The sequence below is a fragment of the Chlorocebus sabaeus genome, chromosome 20, assembly GCF_047675955.1.
Source record: "Chlorocebus sabaeus isolate Y175 chromosome 20, mChlSab1.0.hap1, whole genome shotgun sequence".
Lineage (NCBI taxonomy): Eukaryota > Metazoa > Chordata > Mammalia > Primates > Cercopithecidae > Chlorocebus > Chlorocebus sabaeus.
The window spans coordinates 58,632,518-58,652,893 of NC_132923.1; the positions used below are offsets into that span (position 1 = coordinate 58,632,518).

Consider the following 20,376-nt stretch of genomic DNA (forward strand, 5'->3'; position numbering starts at 1 on the left):
CGATATTTCATTTTCCATTCCTGAGTTACTTCACTTAGGATAATAATCTCCAATCTCATCCAGGTCAATGCAAATGCCATTAATTAATTCCTTTTTATGGCTGAGTAATATTCCATTGTATGTATATACCACAGTTTCTTTATCCACTCATTGATTGATGGGCATTTGGGTTGGTTCCACGATTTTGCAATTACGAATTGTGCTGCTATAAACATACGTATGCAAGTATCTTTTTTGTATAATGACTTATTTTCCTCTGGGTAGATACCTAGTGGGATTGCTGGATCAAATGGTAATTCTACTTTTAGTTCTTTAAGGAATCGCCACAGATTTCCATATTGACTGTAGCAGTTTACATTCCCACCAGCAGTGTAGAAGTGTTCCCTGATCACCGTATCCACATCAACATCTACTGTTTTTTTTATTTTTTTATTATGGCCATTCTTGCAGGAGTAAGGTGGTATCACATTGTGGTTTTGATTTGCATTTCCCTGATCATTAGTGATGTTGAACATTTTTTCATATGTTTGTTGGCCATTTGTATATCTTCTTTGGAGAATTGTCTGTTCATGTCCTCAGCCCACTTTCTGATGGGATTGTTTTTGTCTCACTGATTTGAGTTTGTTGTAGATTCTGAATATTAGTCATTTGTCAGATATATAGATTGTGAAGATTTTCTCCCACTCTGTGGGTTGTCTGTTTACTCTGCTGACTGTTCTTTTTGCCATACAAAAGCTCTTTCTTTTAATTAAGTCCCAACTATTTATCTTTGTTTTTATTGCATTTGTTCTTGGGTTCTTGGGCATGAAATCCTTGCTTAAGCCAATGTCAAGAAGGGTTTTTCCAATGTTATCTTCTATAAATGTTATAGTTTTAGGTCTTAGATTTAAGGTTTTAATCCATCTTGAGTTGATTAAGGTGAGAGATAAGGATCCAGTTTCATTCTCCTACATGTGACTAGCCAATTATCCCAGCACCATTTGTTGAAAAGAGTGTCCTTTCCCCACTTTATGTTTTGTTTGCTTTGTTTTGTCAAAGATCAGTTGGTTGTAAGTATTTGGGTTTATTTCTAGGTTCTCTCTTCTGTTCCATTGGTCTATGTGCCTGTTTTTATACCAGTACCATGCTTCTATACAACAACAGTAACCAAGCAGAGAATCAAATCAAGAACTCATCCCCTTTTACAATAGCTACAAAAAATAAAAATAAAATAAAATACTTAGGAATATACCTAACCAAGGAGGTGAAAGACCTCTACAAGGAAAACTACAAAACACTGCTGAAAGAAATCAAAGATGGCACAAATGGAAACACACCCCATGCTCATGGATGGGTAGAATCAATATTGTGAAAAATGACCATACTACCAAAAGCAATCTACAAATTCAACACAACCCCCACCAAAATACCATCATCATTCTTCACAGAATTAGAAAAAACAATTTTAGGCCGGGCGCGGTGGCTCACGCCTGTAATCCCAGCACTTTGGGAGGCCGAGGCGGGCAGATCACGAGATCAGGAGATCGAGACCATCCTGGCTAACACGGTGCAACCCCATCGCTACTAAAAATACAAAAAATGGCCGGGCACGGTGGCTCAAGCCTGTAATCCCAGCACTTTGGGAGGCCGAGACGGGCGGATCACGAGGTCAGGAGATCGAGACCATCCTGGCTAACACGGTGAAACCCCGTCTCTACTAAAAAATACCAAAAAAACTAGCCGGGTGAGATGGTGGGCGCCTGTAGTCCCAGCTACTCGGGAGGCTGAGGCAGGAGAATGGCCTAAACCCAGGAGGCGGAGCTTGCAGTGAGCTGAGATCCGGCCACTGCACTCCAGCCTGGGCGACAGAGCAAGACTCCGTCTCAAAAAAAAAAAAAAAAAAAAATACAAAAAATTAGCCGGGCGTGGCAGCGGGCACCTGTAGTCCCAGCTACTCGGGAGGCTGAGGCAGGAGAATGGCATGAACCCGGGAGGCGGAGCTTGCAGTGAGCCGAGATCGCACCACTGCACTCCAGCCTGGGCGACAGAGCAAGACTCCGTCTCAAAAAAAAAAAAGAAAGAAAAAAGAAAAGAAAAAACAAATCTAAACTTCATATGGAACCAAAAAAGAGCCCACATAGCCAAAGCAAGACTAAGCAAAAAGAACAAATCTGGAGGCATCACACTACCTGATTTCAAACTGTACTATAAGGTTATAGTCACCAAAACAATTAATCTTTGAAGTTCACGTTTACTTTATGTCTTCAAGAATAAAATCCTCTAATATAGATGATGTTGTCTTAAGGCAATGGTGTCTGCTGGGGTGGTACTGTTTTATCCTGTGTCCAATAGTTACCTTCACCAACTTTCACATATGCCTCAACAAGAGATGTTAGCTATTTCTTATTCACTAAAGTACTGATTTTATTTAAAAGGAGAAGCATAGAAGCATTAAAAAAGAACAAATAGTTTACCAACCTATGTAAAATGTTCTGGCTATCTGGTTACTATCCATCATGCCAAAAAAGAAAGTCTGGATGAATAGATTTTTACCAATTTGGAAAGTAAGTTTGAGTTGGTCTGACTTACATACAGACCACTGGTAATGGCAAAAAAATATATAGGGATTGGCATGCTCACCATCTAATCCAGTCTCCTTGTGTTATACTTATACGATCATGGCCAAAAACCTAAAGCTGACCTTTCCCAGATTTCCTTGCAGTTATGGGTTCTGGATATGATTAAAGTTCTGTCAGTCACATGCACTCAAGACTTGACTTCAGAAGTGAGTTAATCATGAGAAAGATCAGGTATGAGGCATTGCCTGTGCTAATGTAGACAGAGCAGAACTGGTGTGGTACCAGAGTTGGTACCACTTCACCAGGAGAAGCCTCCTGACCAGAGCAGCAGCTCCTTCAGTAGCCCACCTGGGGAGTAAGGCTTTGGGAATTCATTGTAGTGTCTGTCTTCTCAGCTTAGCATCTTCTCTTGAGTCCTACTAATAATTACGGGGTTTGTTTAATAAACTATACTAAATCCCTTCCTGCTTAAAACAGGGTGGATTCTGTTCTCTGTCATTGAATCCTACTAACAGTATGGTTTATATACAATTCCGTATATCGGGCCCATAAACAATAAGAGGTCCCCAGATTATCAAAAGAAGCATACTCTCTCAAGGGCAATGAGACTGATGCCCAAAGTGGAGATTTTTTGTGGCTTCAAAGAGATGAGTCATAATTCTCCAGATCCATAGAAAATGAGACACATAGATAGCCCCCTGTGACTGTCCATTAGAACATGATTTCTCACAGGCTACTAAAATCCATTTCTGATGTTTGGTTGGGATATTTGGTTCCAATTAGGAGGAACATGCCATACCTAATAAAACACTGTGGACAGAGAAAACAAACAATGGTGTAAAAATGAGCCACAAATCTGCTATGTTAATAAATCTAACAAAAATTTAATGTCTGACATTCACTACCTAATTGTCTGTGCTACTCCTGGAACCAATTACTAAGCTCCAGAAATTATGAAATCCTTATTATCAAAGCAATATGAAGAATTCAGACATTTAAAATAAGATCAATGGTTACAACAAGGCTTTTCAGTAGATGTAGTGAAGGGAAACTCTCTAGAAGCCACTGATTCCTTTGACCTTCCCCTTTGCTTTTATGTCTCTGCTATTCCCTGTAATCCTGTAATATGCCACATCCAGTTATAAAGCTCAGAGAAAACATTCTAACTTGAGGGTACTGATTAGCGATTCAGTTGCTTCTCTTACAGGCAACTCTACCTCATACCACTGCACAAAGTCATTCATACAGTCCCTAGGTCAAGAACTGGTAAATATGGTCAATTAGGAAGAAGTTTTATATTTTTATAATTTTTAGAAACCATTATGGTTCTAACTTTAAAAACTCTTGTTTCTAACAAATGTCATTTAACTATAGCTAATGAGTCTCCCAAGCAACAGCAGATGATAATAGAGCTAATATACAATAAGTAAAGGGATACACAGTGTTATAGCTCAAAAGTGTTAGTAATTTACTTGAATCTGAAAAACATCAGAAAGAAGAAAAAGTTAGTTCAACTGAGAGCTGTCAATACAGTCATCTTATGAGTCGATGTCTGGCCATAATTTTATCTCAACAAAATAAAGACTTTTGTGATGTGATTTATCATCTAATATTGATTAATAAATGCAAAGAAGTTCAACTTTATTCAAGCAAAGGACAATTTAATTCACAATCAACTGTTTGCTTGAATCTCATTTAAAAGTTTTAAAGTCATGAACAAGGTTTTAAAGTTATTAATGTACCTATTTAATTTTATGCTTGGTATGAAGTCATCTATAACTTTCACAGAATATTAACCATAATCACCTCTGAAGCACTGCAGCACTCAGTCATTTCTTCGCCTCTCAGGTCTAGAGGAACCTTGGTTGGTTAGGTAGAATTAGTCATTCACTCTGAATACCCTCTGGGACTATGTGATTATAATCCCCAAGATTTGCAAAAGAAGCTATCTGGGTATCAAAGACACTTTAGTCGTCAAGGGGTGATCCTTAGCAGGCTCACGAATGAATTCAAGACACAGACTGGACAAATCAGAATGGATACAAGAATATAACAAATGCTTCACTGGTTATTCAGGTTCCCAAGCAGACAGGAGACTTGAAGAGGCAGCCAGGGCAGGCAATGCCACCTACTGGTCAGCCAAGGTAGAAAAAAGAAACAGCCTAGTGAATTAATTTCTGCCATACTAGGCCATTTGGTGGTGTGACACAGTGGGAAATGTCCTTCTAATTAGTGAAATAAACATTAGATCATCTGCAATAATCTTTCTGGAATATAGCTACTTAATTTTAAAAGAATAAACCAAAGTGCTTATGTTTATCAAAAAAGTCAAAAAGGAAAACCACAGAAACATTCCATAGGGTTTCAGAATGAGCCCTCTTTAAAATGCCACCGTCTCTATTTCAGTCTATCTTCCTATTTCAGAATTTCCCTGAACCTCATTCAAATTGGAATTCAATAAATATGTCCCCATTACAAATGAATATTTGATTCTCTGGAAAGGAACACGATTGATTTCATTTTTAAAATCAACACAGTTATAGTCTGAGTTCAATATTGAGGGAAGCCTCATGAGTATTCCTTATTCATTAACTCACAACTTAATATGTTGAAATTGACTGACTTTATGTATAGGAAAGCATTGAGTAGGAAATATATTAAGGGAATTTAGAATCATCTCTACAAACTCACCCCTTCGGCATACAAATTAGAGTTTTAGTCCAGAAGTGGGCTTCTGAAGCAATATAACTTCCCAATTCATTTCTCAGAACTTAAATATCTCAGAATTTTATAAGTGGTTAATAACCTTCCATGGTCCATGAAACCTCAAATGCTAATGCCATTTTCAACTGGTAAATGGTACACAAAGTATTTGATAACAAGCTGCTACTTCTTAAAATTGTCTTTCATAACATCATAAAAAAGCCTAAAGAACACAGAAATCATCCTTTTCTGAAACATAAACAATAATGACTCCAGAAAGCAAAATACCCACTGTCCAAGTCAAATCAATTAAACTATGAAATCACCTTAACCAGAAGAAGCTTGGAAGGATTCTAAGGCCAGGCCTCATCCTCATTCTCCAAGAAATGGTCAGGACCTTTCTTGTGTTAATCTTTTTCGTTAAGTCATACTAGCAAGAATGTATTATGCCAGTGACCACAGGGTTTTTTAAAAAATCCCGAAAATAATTACTAATATTCATATTTTCAAACCTAAAGAATCACTGAAGTCCTTGAGCATATGATTTCTAACCTAAAATCCATCGCATAACCATGTAAATCTACTTTGTGTTGGCCTGACCACTGTGAAGCTATTCCCTTACTCAGGCTCTAGAGAGCAGTTAATTGAACCTATAACTTAGGTCTCCAGGCTTTAATCCCCTACCCAACCTTCTTAGTCAAGTAAGTAGTACATTTTACATTGTTCTGGCAAAATATTAACAGAATCAACTTTGGAGAGAATTCAGGACTTAAAACCAAGTTCAAATCCTGTCTTTGCCACTAACCGAATATGTGCCCTAGAGCAAATAAGTTAATTTCTCTGTGCCTGTTTCTTCACATTTAAAGTGGGGGTAATCATTACCTACTTCAAGGGTTGGTAAAGATGAGGTGCGGTGATCCATTTCCTGTGCTGGGCACTCAGGAAGCATTCAACAAATATTTGAGTTCCTCATCAACAATTTTTTTAAGTGTTCAATATACACCAGTCTCCATGCTAATTGCTGCAGCTACAACAGTGAGGAAGACAGAAATGATCCTATCCTGAGAATGATATTCAAGTACAGAATAGCACAGAAAGCCTACTAATAAAATAATTACAAACAGCGGTGTGTTATGAGGGAAAGAAACAAGGGCTGAAATAGAGAACACAGAGAACAAGGGAAGGGAGAAGATCAAGAAAGCCTTCTCCAAAGAAGTGACATTTAAACTAATAGCCAAAGGAAGACAAGGACTTGGCCATGCAAAAAGAGGAAAGATGTTCAAGGCAGAGAAAACAGCAAGTAAGAAAGCTCTAAGAAATGTAAGATTTTGTAAGTGAAAGGAAGTTCAATGTAACCAGAGCACACAGCTAGGGGGAGCGTGGCAATAGGGTGGACAGGGCTGTAGAGGCTACTAAAGCAGCTTGAAGAGGAGGAATGTGATCCCATTAACATGTAGCAGAAAGGATCATTCTCTCATGTCCCAGAAAGGGTTCTCACGCTAGTTTAGGTCAGCCTCCCAAGCACAGGCACAAAGGTTTCCCTACCATTCCAACAGGTGTCCAGGAACTACCTCTTTTTTTCTAAGTCTTAAGAGTGTTAGGTCATGCTATTGCAAATAAAGAGGCTGGGAGGCTGGGGCATCTACAGATATAAGCCAAAAAAGTCTAGGCTGATGGGGTGACATTCTTGCTGGGCAGTAACAGGTAAGGCTGCTGACAAAAAAAAATCCTCACCTTTATTCTCAGGCTTTAGGACTCACATTGAATTACACCACCGGCTTTCCTGGTTCTCGGGGCTGTAGATAACAGACTTTTGGGGACTTAGCCTCTATAACCAGCTCCTATAATGTTCATATTTATATATTTGTCTTTGTGTGGGTATATATGTGGAGATGTATGTGTATATCTATATTATGTACATCTATATATACACGTGTGTGTGTGTGTGTGCATGTATCTCCATCCTATTGTTTCTGTTTGGAGCTGTATGTGTATCTCCACCCTATTGTTTCTGTTTCCAAGAACCCTAACAGTGCTCAAATACCAGCCCTCACTGTGGTCACTACGGGTCTCACTGCTTCTGTTCTGTGCTGTGCTGAGAGATCAGGAAGCTTTTGTAGACTTTGTTCCTGTCTGTCTAAACACTCCATGTGGCCACAATATGCCTATGAAAAAACAAGAAACAGTCTTCCTCTATTTGAATGTCTAAAGGCATCACTCTCTCTCCCCATCCTAAACACACACACACACACACACACACACACACACAAACTTCTTTATAGCCTTTAGCCTACACCTGTGAAAGTTCTTCCTTTTGCCTCCTCCGTCCTTCCAGCTTTCTCACAGTAGATTCTGTGCGCCCTACAGTAGCAGAAGATGAATCATCCAAAAACAAGAGTCCCTTCCCTCAGAGACAGAGGGGCTTAATATCAAGCCCTTCCAGAGAAGAAAGAAATGAGACATTTACATTCTCACTTAGGGGAAAAAAAAAACCTGCACCCTCATGTCCTGCCACAGCATTTTCACAGTCCAAAATGGAGGAGGGCAGGAGCTGAAAAAGGAGCAGCAGCCCAGAGATGTGAAGATGTGACAGTGAAACTGAGAGGTAGGGCCATATTGGGGAAGTAGTTTGGAGACACAATGAAAAGAACTTGCTGATGCATTTGGTGCAGCAGGTGAAGGAGCAGTGAGGGGAATTGTGATGCCATTTCCTGTCAGAGAAAACTGAAGGAAACAAAATTTTTAAGAAAAAATCTAAAGTTCCATCCTGGACAGGCTAAAATTTCAAGACAGCAAGTGGGCATGTCAAGGAAGAAGTGGAATTGAGTTCAGAGCTCAGAGGAGAGGTCTGGACTGTGGATATATACTTTGGAGTCATAAACATAAAGATGTTAAAAGCCATGGGAATAAATGAGTCACCTAAGAGGGTGGGGTGGGGGAAAGGAACCCAGGTCAGAGGCCTGAGGAGCCTCCACGGAGGGAGGTTGAATAAAGAAGAGAGCCAGCAAAGAAAAGAGTAAGAAAGGAGGGATGTTGCTGGAAGATGGTTATGATGTGCCTGTGGACCTTCTCTCAAATATCACAGCGTTCTTTCACCATTCCATGAATTTGCAGGATTTTATTTCTGCGTTTTTCTCCAGTGCTACTGCAGAAGAGGTCATGTTTTGCTTTATGGAAAAGAAAGTACTTGGTTTATTTCATTTTTATATTTCCATTTACTTTTCACTGAATAGTTGTTAAGAATTAAAACTAACCAAATTATGTATATAATAACCTATCTGAACTGCAAGGGGGTAGAAATTCTAACTTTTAGGGAAACCACTTTCCAAGGCCAAACTAATTCATTGAATCTATAATTTTTAAACATCAGAAACATTGTTTTCAGATGACATATAAGATAAAGCATAAATCGTGTTCAGTACCCTATCTCATACATGAAGGGATGCTCGCTAAGCGAAAATCTAGACAAGGAGAATTAGAGTAGCATTTTTATAAGCTTAGCTTTTTCCAAATCAAAACCACAGCACTTATTATCTCTGAGAGAGGCCAGTTTTCTTAATTGTGCATACCAAGTCCATTCCACGAAAAGCAAAAATGTTCTTTGAAAACCATTGTTTCAGAAGATCCTCATCTGCAAAACTAGAAGAGGGTAAAATACCTAACAAGGGTAAGTAAATAGCTAATATGTATAGGTATCATTGGTAAGCATCAAACACTGCATGTAAACTGATGGGTTAATCCAGTGTGTCAATCAAGAAGTCTATTTCACTAAGGTAACCAATTATTCCAGCATACCAAGTTATATTTAGAAAATTGGCTACTTTGTAAAATTAAGAGCTATCCTACTGTCATAGGCAGCTTTTTGCTATACTACCTTATAATCCATGTTAGCACTTCTCTGATTGTATTAGAAATCTCTTCGTGTCTCTGCTTACCTTGAGAGATAAGTTCTTGAAGTCATGTCTATCTTCTCACCGTAGTGCTAGGTCAGGGCCTTCAGAGACCTCAAAGTAAAGGTCCAGGATTCACCTCCATTAGGATGTGTCAAAATGCAGCTTTCTGGGCCCCCCCTTAACATATGGAATTAGCATAGTATTTGCAAGGATTTCCAACAGCTCTAATAGGGCTTTCAAACTGTACCAATGAAGACAATAAATCCCAAAGGCATACTACCTAACAACTATAGGTTGACATTTCTTCTACTTATTGACTTACGCTACTGTTTGGAAACTACTGCCACAATACTTGTTGAATGAAGGAACAAAGGATAAAGTGTCACCCTGGGTAAACCTCCACCTTATAATAGAAACAGCTTATGACTATTTTAAGAGTATTATGGCAGTGCTTATCTATGCATTTTTACTGAATCAAGGCAAATAATTTGGGGATTTTAAATAGAACTTAGAGGTTATACCTTGTATAAAATATGTTAAGAAAAAATATACCAAAGATATGTTAAAAACATAAAGGCCTAAACAATCACATTTGTTATCCTTATCATTTATTTAAACAATATGAAAGAGTCCAAAATTATTAAAACCCTAACTCTATGATGAAAATAGTCATCACTTTTTTCATGAAAAACTTCTTATTTTAAGGAGTCATATTTTAAATATAATTAATTAGTCAGGCATGGTGGGAGGTGCCTGTAATCCCAGCTACTCGGGAGGCTGAGGCAGGAGAATTGCTTGAACCCTGGAGGCGGGGGTTGCAGTGAGCCAAGAATGCACCACTGCACTCCAGTCTGGGCAACAACAGTGAAACTCCGTCTCAAAAATAAAACAAAACAAAAATAAAAATAAATAAAAATTTTAAATATATATATATAATAGCTTTACAAATAATTCACTTTTTGATCAACATATGACTAAATCTGTACATCTATCAATATAAATGTGGTAAACAATACATTTTAGAATGGTACCAAAATATAATTTACAATTTCATATATTGAGACCCTCAAATTTCAATCTCAAAAAAGTTTTTAAGTTTAAGTAATGATTTTCATTAAAAAAGAAAAACCTTTTGTTCCCACAAAAATAGAATAGAATATAGTCAATACTATTGCATGGCACAAACAGTTCAAAACATTAAATATTGACTCAAAACTACCTTTAAGAAATTTTTCCAAATTTCTCCTTTTTGTTACTGCTTGAAAAATATCTATGGTTATATTTAAGTCTTAGGAAGACTTTATCCATTTGAATTAAAGATGTCACATTCAATTTTCACACTCCTAGCAGATAATAACCATGAGTCATTTCTTAGAACTACGTTTTCAGGTAATAGAGTAGGAACAGGCTGTGCCATTTTGTACACTTCACAATTTTAGAAACATTTTATCACCATGACATGTGTAAGAACTTGTAATTATCTCCTTCAATCTGCGTCAAGAAGATAATAAATGTGCATTTTATACAGGGCACTAATACTTGGAACTGTGAGTTGAATAGCATCTCCTATGTCTTTATTCACTAATAGCTTGGGTAAAACACTTACCTGTCCTTCTAACCTAGTATCTCCACCAGAGTAATGGCAATGCTATTGAATATATATATTCAGATGTCTCACAGAGCAAAAGGGCCATTATATGATCAATCTTTTACATCTTTGGTTGATAACTGAACTCTTTTTAGAAGAACCATTATGTTGAAAACTCCATTTTGCTGATGAAATTCATTTTGCTACTATGCTAGACAGGCAATGATAACTGAAGGAGACCAGGGAGTCTCTCGAAGTGATGAAAGTCTAGCAATAAATAACATGGGACTGGCTGGGCGCAGTGGCTCATGCTTGTAATCCCTTTGGGAGGCCAAGGTGGGAAGACTGCTTGAGCCTAGGAGTTTGAAACCAGTCTGGGCAACACGGCAAAACCCCATCTCTACAAAAGTACAAAAATTAGCTGGACATGGTGGTGCATGTCTATAGACCCAGCTCTTGAGAGGGTGAGGTGGGAGGATCACATGAGCCTGGGGAGGTTAAGACGGCATTGAGCCATGATCAAACCCCTGCACTCCCGCCTAGGCAACAGAGTGAGACCCTGTCAATAATAAAGAAATAGATAACATGGGACTAAATAAAGTTTTACTTGGAATATGTGTATTTGCTAAAGTTACAAGGGAAAATACTGCAAATTATATATCATTTGAAAAATTATCTCTCTTTAGTTAATTTTCAGTCACAATATTGGATATAGCAGCTCCAAATAGAGGTTACCTGATTATTGCTTTTATGTTTGAATTCTTAAAGAGTTTACATCATAATTATATAATTATATTTTTGAAACATCACAGAAACCCAACATGTACCTATTTGTAATCATCAGAGTATATACACCTGATTAGGGCTCAGCTATGTTCAAGGCCTCATCGAGCTCAACATTATCATTTGCATTTTCTGTCACAATCAAAGAAAACACATTGTGTGCTCCTAGTGGCCATTGCAAGAAGGAAGATACTGTTTCAATAAAAGGAAATCAAGAACAAACAAAATAATCATCCTCCATTGAAAAAAAAAAGCCTACAAAAAAGAGAAAAGGACGGGGTCCTAAAAACATCTAGTGATGCCAATAAAATGGAATGTTTTTTAAAAAGTGATTTGTCTCACTGAAGCTGCAGAAGGGTATCCCACACTTACATGTGACTGCACTAAAAACAGACCCTTTTTGTGCACTGAGCATTACAAAAAGGCAGACACTCACAAATAGATGCATTCTCAAGTATGGGAATAAAATGACATACAGAAACTGACCTTGTTATCAGTTTAGCTATAGATATGAAAGATAAGGATATTTCAAGGAAAAACCTATTACAGGTAGTATATAGAGTACTTGGGCCCAGTTGAAGCCCAGGTAATGTGATGACAGTAATGATAATGGTCCACTGAATGCTAACAGACAAGTATAGTTACAGCTGTACAAGGATATCACAACCTTACACACAAATTCTAGAAAGATCATTGTGAAAATGACATTCCATAAATCACAGGGAATCAGCACCAAGTGTGTCTTTATGCATGCCCAAAAAGGAAGGAGAAACTGACATCCATCAATAATGAACAATGACTTATTTCAAATCTAATATCTAGTGCTGATAAATTTATTTTGTTGGCCGGGCGCGGTGGCTCATGCCTGTAATCCCAGCACTTTGGGAGGCCGAGATGGGTGGATCACGAGGTCAGGAGATCGAGACCATCCTGGCTAACACGGTGAAACCCCGTCTCTACTAAAAAAATACAAAAAACTAGCCGGGCGAGGTGGCGGGCGCCTGTAGTCCCAGCTACTCGGGAGGCTGAGGCAGGAGAATGGCGTGAACCCGGGAGGCGGAGCTTGCAGTGAGCTGAGATCCGGCCACTGCACTCCAGCCTGGGCAACAGAGCAAGACTCCGTCTCAAAAAAAAAAAAAAAAAAAAAATTTATTTTGTTGTTGTTGTTTAAACTAGAATGTTTCTGTGGGCCTCCTAAGTCATCTTATGCCTAAAAATAGCAGGTCTTTTTTCTGTGTCTTTCCAAGAGAGGTAATATTAAGAATTAATAAGTATTTCAGAGCCTCCAAAACGAACTCGCTAAACAAGTACCAACAAGTTATAACCTGAGCTAGATTTTATTTTCAAATGATGAGTAACAGCAATAAGAAAATCCATATTCTATAAGCTACTTTTGTTACACATTAATGACTAAAACAACTTCTGTGCAGATTTCAAATTAATCAGACAAAGAATATCAGCTTTATGGCATTAAACTCATTTGACAAAGGAGTGGATGGTAGTAAAACTAAAGTTTTATCAGAAAACAAGAGTTATCTAAGCAACAACCCAGAAAGAAAAGAGAACTACTTCTGATTTCCTAGAATACATCCCTAACAGGTTATTATTTCCGATTACCAAGGCAGCACACAGCATTTTTCATCTAACACTTTACAAAGATGCTTGGTCACACCATGCTCTGCTGCATTAAATGATCTTTGTTGAAACCATTCATTTCCATTTCTCTTACACCTATAAAATGTCAAATAAGAGTGATAAGACAGTCATTTACCCTCAATTTTCTCTACAATGTAAGGTTTAGAGGAGTGCATTAGAACTCTAAAATAATAGACTAATATATTTTCTCAATTCTCCCTTCCTCCTTTCTTTCCACTGGAAGGAAATCTATTTCTGATAGTCTCTCTTCTAAAGTTTAAGGAACTAAAAAGTGCTGATGTTTAACCAAAAAAAAAAAAAAAAAAAGTTCTAAAACAGTTATTTTGAGTAAATATCTTTCCAAAAACTCTACAAAAAAATATAAAATCTTCCCTGGAGTGCTTATAAAAGTAACATAAAAGTAGCTATGGGTGAAAAAAAGAAATAATGTTTTAAGGACTGAAAAAAATCAAATTCAAGTAGTTCTACCCTACCTACCTCTTTTTTTACCCTTCTTTTACACATGCAGAGACACAGCACATATTTCAACCACAAGTTTTGAGAGCTTGTATAAAGAAGCATACAAGAAAATCAATCAATCTTTGTTTTACAAAAAGAGAAAGTTGGCCATAGAAATCAACATGACACAGGAATCTTCCTTCCCTTACTCAGAAAATCAAAAAAAAAAAAAAAAATTGCTTCTAGAACAATAGGGGCATCATTCACCTTTCATTGCCTGAACATATCCTGTTCAAACTAGGATAACACAATGAAGATGCTATGAGGTAAATCATACTCCAATCCTAGTTTACATTAAGGTTTTGGAAAAAAAAAAAAAACTACAAAGCTATTGAAATCAACTATTTATATGTGAAAAACAAAGCATGGGTATTAATGGAACAGAAAATCATCTATCTAGAAATACTCCTTAAAACTTACTTTTAAAATCCTTTTGAATGAATATTACAATTTATCCTTATTTAGGTCATTTCTCTTAAGCATACTACATCAGTAACATTAAAAAGTACCCAGAAATCAAAATTACCAAAATTATATTTCAAAGAATATATTCCATACACATGAAATTAAATCATAGTTAGTAAAGGTGTCCAAAAACAGATCTTATGGGACTTTTAAAAAGAGAAAAAAAAAGAACGATAGGTCGTTTCTTCAGAGATGGAGTGTCCACATCATAATCCTCTTCGTTTGGCATCACCAATGACTCCCCAAACATCAAAGACAAATTCGTCTGGGAACGCAAAGTCTCCAAGAGTTTCGTCAAGCGCCACAGCAAATTCATCTGGATTAACTTTGTCCTTTCCAGCTTCAAACATTGTGGTGGCTATCAAAAATAATATTAAAAAATTAACGATAAATGAAATAGCATCAAAGGACTGAGAAAAATGGCAACAGGAAAATTACTTGCTAAAAGTAACATACATAAGTATATTTCAAATTAAATGCAAAATTAAATGCAAATTAGAACAGGTAAGATACCCTCTCCCACACGCACACATCAAGGTGGCAAAGATACTTTTCAACAGTCTGTCCACTGCACCCAGGTTTGCAGCTGCTACTCAACCTTAAAGCCCGTCAGTTGGGAACCTCTGGCATTCCCAAGAGTAGAACAATATCCCCTGAAAGAAACCCTGTGGCTGTGACTAACCCTAGCAGGAAACTTAAAGAACACCCCTTCCCCAACCTCCTAATAGTCACTACTCTCCCTCCCTCCTCCACCAGTCCCCCACTCCCAGCTGAGGTGGAGTCCAGTCCTCCCTACCCAAAGACAAAAAGACAAAGGATGACAGTTTGCACTCGAGCAGTCAAGCTGGGGAGAAGCATAAGTCCACCTGTGGAACTGAGGTACCTTTTCTGAGCCCCTCTCCAGTTTGGGATAGAATGTGAAAGTGGTGACCTTGTTCAGTTTTTCTACTAAGTTGCCTGGGTCCCATATTCTATGTCTTGGAACCAGCATCTTCAGGAGTACTTAGGACTTGCCCCAGCTGCCTGGTAGCCCAGGAGGCTCAGCAGATTTCCACTTAGCACCCTAGAAGCACCAGCAACCAGAAAGAGACTGTGTATATGTGACGTGGGACTTGGGTGAAAAACTTCCATGTGAAAGGGAAACGCCAAAGCCCCAGGGAAAAGCTCCAGCATCTCCTTTCCTTCCAGGTTAAGGATGAACTAATCCTAGTTTGTATGACTTCTCCGAATGAGCCACAGGGTCTGGAGAGACAAAGGCTATGCTTCTTCCCATCAGTTCAGTCCTAACAAAAGGCAGGCTAGGAAGAAAGGGAGGAATGTGGCCTGCAGAAGGGCACCAGGATCCGAGCAGAAGTGGGGTGAGGATGCGGTAGAGCGATCAAACCTCTAGTAAGCTAAGGAGGGCTTCTATATGGCCAGGCAGCCTGGCGTGGGGTGGGAGAGTACAGATGTGGTAAAGAGGGCACGGGGATGGGAAGACAGCAGCCACAGTGATGAGAGATTGGTTACACATGTGGAGATGGATCACATACACACATACATACATACACACACACATACATACAGAACAACAGGAATCAGGTTTGTCACTGCTGGAGAAGGATAAATAGGGAAAGGAAGAAAATAAGAATGAACCCTATGGAATTAGAATTGTAGATATCACTGGAAATATATATATCTCCAATTAAGATGTTATAAAATACAGACATAAATGCATACATACACATGCATACACATTCCTCAGTCCTGGAAGCATGACACCCCAACAACAATGAGTACATAAAGCACCCAAATCTTGGTTCTTAAGTACCATTCTCCATTGGAAAGACTAAGACTTCCTCAGAAAATGGTAGATTCCAGGGCTGGAGCAGGCAAAGTGCAATATGAACCAAGAATATCTTGTACCAGAAAGTAAGAAAGTATCAAAAAATGATGGGAACATGTGAAAAGGACATAGACGTCAGAGTGCAAGAGTTCACACTGACCAAATCAGGGATAATTTAAACATCAAAATAAATAATGATGGTAACAGATTATAACTCCAGTGAATAAAACAGGAAGCCATGAATCCATAATAAAATACACAACTGACTGAAGAGACAGATTAAAGAAAAAATGAAGAAGCTGACTGATTCATAAAGGACTGTATATTTACATAGTTTTAAAATGTCTCCCCACCAATACTTGTCAATGAAACAGAATAATTTTACAGTGCAGAAGCCCAACAAACACCACCTTAAGTGATCAAAGTGAACGTTCCTAAGAAAAAAAATCAAAAACCTGTGCTTCCCCATAAGATGTAATGAAAAGAATACAGAATCACATTTGTGATGTTCCTGCCAAAGAGGTGTAACCTGAGTGTACTTATGAAAAAAATATTAGACAAAGCAATGTTGAGGAACATTCTACAAAATAACTGGCTTGTACCCTCCAAAAGCATCAAGGTCATGAGTAAAGAACAAAGAACTATTCCAAATTGATACAACATGATAAGTAAATGCAACATGTGATTTGGAACACATTCTTTTGCTATAACAGATATTAAGGAACTTGGTGAAACATAAATAGAATATGAATATTAAATGGCAGTAATATCAATGTTAATTTCATGGTTTGGATGGTTATGGTTCAATAGGAGAATATCTTTGTTTTTAGGAAACACACACTAAAGTATTTGGGGGCAATGGGACAGCATTAAGGTAACTTACTCTCAAATAGTTCAAGAGAAAAAAGTCTTTGTACTGTATTTGTATCTTTTCTGTAAATTTAAGATTGTTTCTATATATATATATATATATATAAGAATGGCAGTGAAGAAATAAGAGAAATTAAATCTCTTCTCTTTACTATCATCACCTCTCTCTCCATCTTGCCCCAGATCTCAGCCATTACTCAGCCTTCTTCATTTACCATCAATCTGGAAGCAAACACTTCACAAAGGAGGGAGTTCCTCAGCTGCAGCTGGAACCTCTGCTCCAGCCCAAGGGTCCTGCCAAGTTACCCAGACTCTTCCAAAGTTCCCGAGTTTATTAAAACTTTTTTGTAATGATATGTCAAGGATGGCCAGGATATACTGAAGCAAACACTCAGATACACTGGTTTGACTTCGTAAGTTTGGCTTTTGAAAAATGTTTGGCAACAAGTAGCAAAAGTCGTAAAAGTGTTCGTATCCTTTGATCTACCTAGAATTTTTACTTCTGGAAATCTAGACTTCAAAAATAAAATTTTAAAAACAGAAAAGAATTTAGCATAAAGATGTTCCTAATAGACTCCAAAAAAAATTCTAAAATGCAGGATCATTAAGTTACCTCTGGTATGATGAAATATATTATGTGAAATATTTTTAAATCATTTTAAATAATGTTTATGAATAATTGATAATAACTTAGGGAAATATTTTTGTTCTAATATTTACTGGAAAAGCAGTACATATCTTTTCATTATAATCACAACTATATTTTTATAAAAATATTTATATAGAATGACTAAATGAGGAGGTAGGTGATAATGTAATTTTAGTAAAATATTAATGGTACAGTCTAGGTGACAGGTATATACAAAGGTATTCACTAAAAAGTCTTTCAACTGTCTATCTGTTTGAAAATTACCATAGTAAAATAATGGAAGAAACCTCTATGAAGCAATGGAAGAAAACTTAGCAAAACATAGTACAAAAATTCAAAATAGAAAAAGCTTTTTTAGTGCTGTGTTTGATGCAGTAAAACTATACCTAACTTGTCATATTTATTCTGTGTGTTCATAGGTATAAGGTGTATTTGGGAAATTATTTCCTAAGCCATTAAGGGATGCTTTAATGTCTGTAAGGAATGTTTCATTTCTTTCAACAGACAGTCATAGCACTATAGTTAAGAAAAGAAGAAAGCTGCCCTTAGAGTTCATTTTCACACCATCAGATAAGAAGCCAAGTGCTCAGGGAAGCAGTGCCCTACAGCATTCCATCAGTATTTCAAATAAGTCTGGAGGTTCTGTCTGTGTCTCTCTTCTCAGAGTGTCTTGCCTTGGAGATCTTATCCACAATCCCAGGTTAAGCATGACCACGGTGCAGAGAAGTCCCAAATCTTTGCTTCCATCCCCAACTTCATTCATGAGTTCCATACACCCATTTCTGAGTAACTAGTGGGCAATTCTTCCTGGGTGATCCATTAGCATCTCAAACAACATGTCCAGAAACCAAGTATCACTGTCCCTTCTAAAGGAACTGCTACTTTTCTCTTGTTTCCATCATTTTCTCTTCTCCGAGTTCTTCAGACTGTACACCAAACACTGTCTGTCTCCCTTCGTTCTACCTTTGCAACCTCTCTAATTCAATTCTTTCCATTTCATTCCCACTGCTGCCATGTTATTTCCTAATCTCCAAGTCCAGTCAGCAAACCATCCCACGTAGGCACATTGGACTCCCTTTCCTAAAGTACAGCTTTGATCCCACTGGGTACTGAGACAAAAGGACCATGAAGCTCCTTTCCACCTCTGAGATTATCTGTCATTCCCGTATATAAAAATATTCCATCTGGGCATAGTGGCTCACGCCCACAGTCCCAGCTGCTAGGGAGGTTGAGGCAGGAAGATGACATGAGGCCAGAAGTTTGAGATCAGCCTGAACAACACAGCAACATCTTGTCTCTTAAAATGATGTATTTAATTTAAAAAAATAAAATTCACCAGGCATGACAGTGCACATCTGCAGTTCCAGATACTCAGGAGGCTGAGGCAAGAGGATCACTTGAGCCCAAGAATTTGAGGCTACACTGAGCTATGATCATGCCACTTCACTCTAGCTTGGACAATAGAATGAGACCCTGTCTCTTAAAAAAAATTTTTTTGTGTGTGTGTAACCAATGTTTATCTTTAAAACTCTAAACCCTAGTGGCAGTCTAATCTATAAAACCCTTGGTTCTCACTACACTACACTACATTAATGTTGTGCCCTCATAAATCTGACCACTCAAAATGTTATCTTAGTTGCTTTCTGCCTTTGCCCAGGATAACCTCCTCCTAGCCACCAGTACCACTGTCAAAATCCTTTCTCTCCTTCAAGGCTCTCTCCTCCATGCAGTACTTTGTCCACAGCTGGAAGAGATATCTCCATTCTCTAAACACTTCTGCCAGCGTTTTTCGTGCTTAAATGCATAAACAAATCGCCTAGGATCTTGGCAAAATGCAGATTCTGGTTCAGCAGTTCTGCAGCCCTGAGATTCTGCATTTTCAACTCCCAGGCGATGCTGGTCCTCAGGCAACACTTTGAATAAAAAGGTCTTGGACTGCAAATTCAACATTGCTCTGCATTGACATTTATTTTTCTGTGTATTTTTTCTCTCCTACTAACAGAATAAACTCCCAACAGATCTTGAGTAGCTTACTCAGTCTTTTATGCCCATGGTAACTAACTCAGTGTCTCATGCATAATAAATGCTAGTGAATGGGCGGTGCAAGAGGAGGGCTTGTAATTACAGTTACATACTTTTTGCACAGACACAGCTAGCATGCATTGGGGAAAGTGAAGTCCGGAACTCCGGTCTCAGCCAGGATGTAAAAGAAGAGTAGCTAGAATGTAAAGGTGAAGTATTGCTGAAGTAGAACTCCAGTTCAGAATTGTGCTTACTCTACCATTTTAACTCTTTCTCATAGGCTTTGCAGGTGGCATTTATTAAGACAACTACCTAAAGATTATAATGACATACAGGTAACACATGTAACGAAGAAAGCTAGCTGAGGAAGAAATAAGATGCATACAGATAAAAGACATAAGAAAATGTACAAACCATTCAGAAACAGAAACTAACAGTATAGATGATGCTCTTAAATGTTGGGGGAGACAATGACAAGGATGCAGATGTTCACTGATGAACACTGAATCAATTTCTCTCCCTACACACACACACACACACACACCCTTGGCTATAAGAGGGAAAAAGAAACAACTTGGTACATGGTTTTTTTATACCTCAGGAAGCTCAGCAGCATTGTCTAGTGCACTAAGCCCGGGAACTCCACGTTGTAGATCTGACCTGCACTGACTTGCCATGTCTGCTTTGGGTTTCTAGTCACAAAATGAAAGAAAATGCTGCTTCAAGATGCCCATAGTCTAACCTCACAGTCCAAAATGCATAATCTCGCTCATGCACTCATTCTGGCACAATAGAAAAGTGAAAAAAAAAAAAATCCCCACACTGCCCAGAGCTGCTGATACAGTCTAGTTATACAGCTCCACATG

The 20,376-nt window shown here is 38.0% G+C and overlaps 1 protein-coding gene across 1 annotated transcript in view; it reads right to left on the reverse strand.

The window, feature by feature from the left end:
• Positions 1-12,769: 12,769 nt before the first annotated feature.
• The window catches only part of GIPC2 (GIPC PDZ domain containing family member 2), a 98,930-nt gene continuing 91,323 nt past the window's right edge, over positions 12,770-20,376 (reverse strand). Inside the window, exon 6 of the mRNA XM_007978203.3 lies at positions 12,770-14,502. Coding sequence (XP_007976394.2) covers positions 14,351-14,502 — 152 coding nt within the window. The 3' untranslated portion in view covers positions 12,770-14,350. The remainder of the gene's footprint in view (positions 14,503-20,376) is intronic.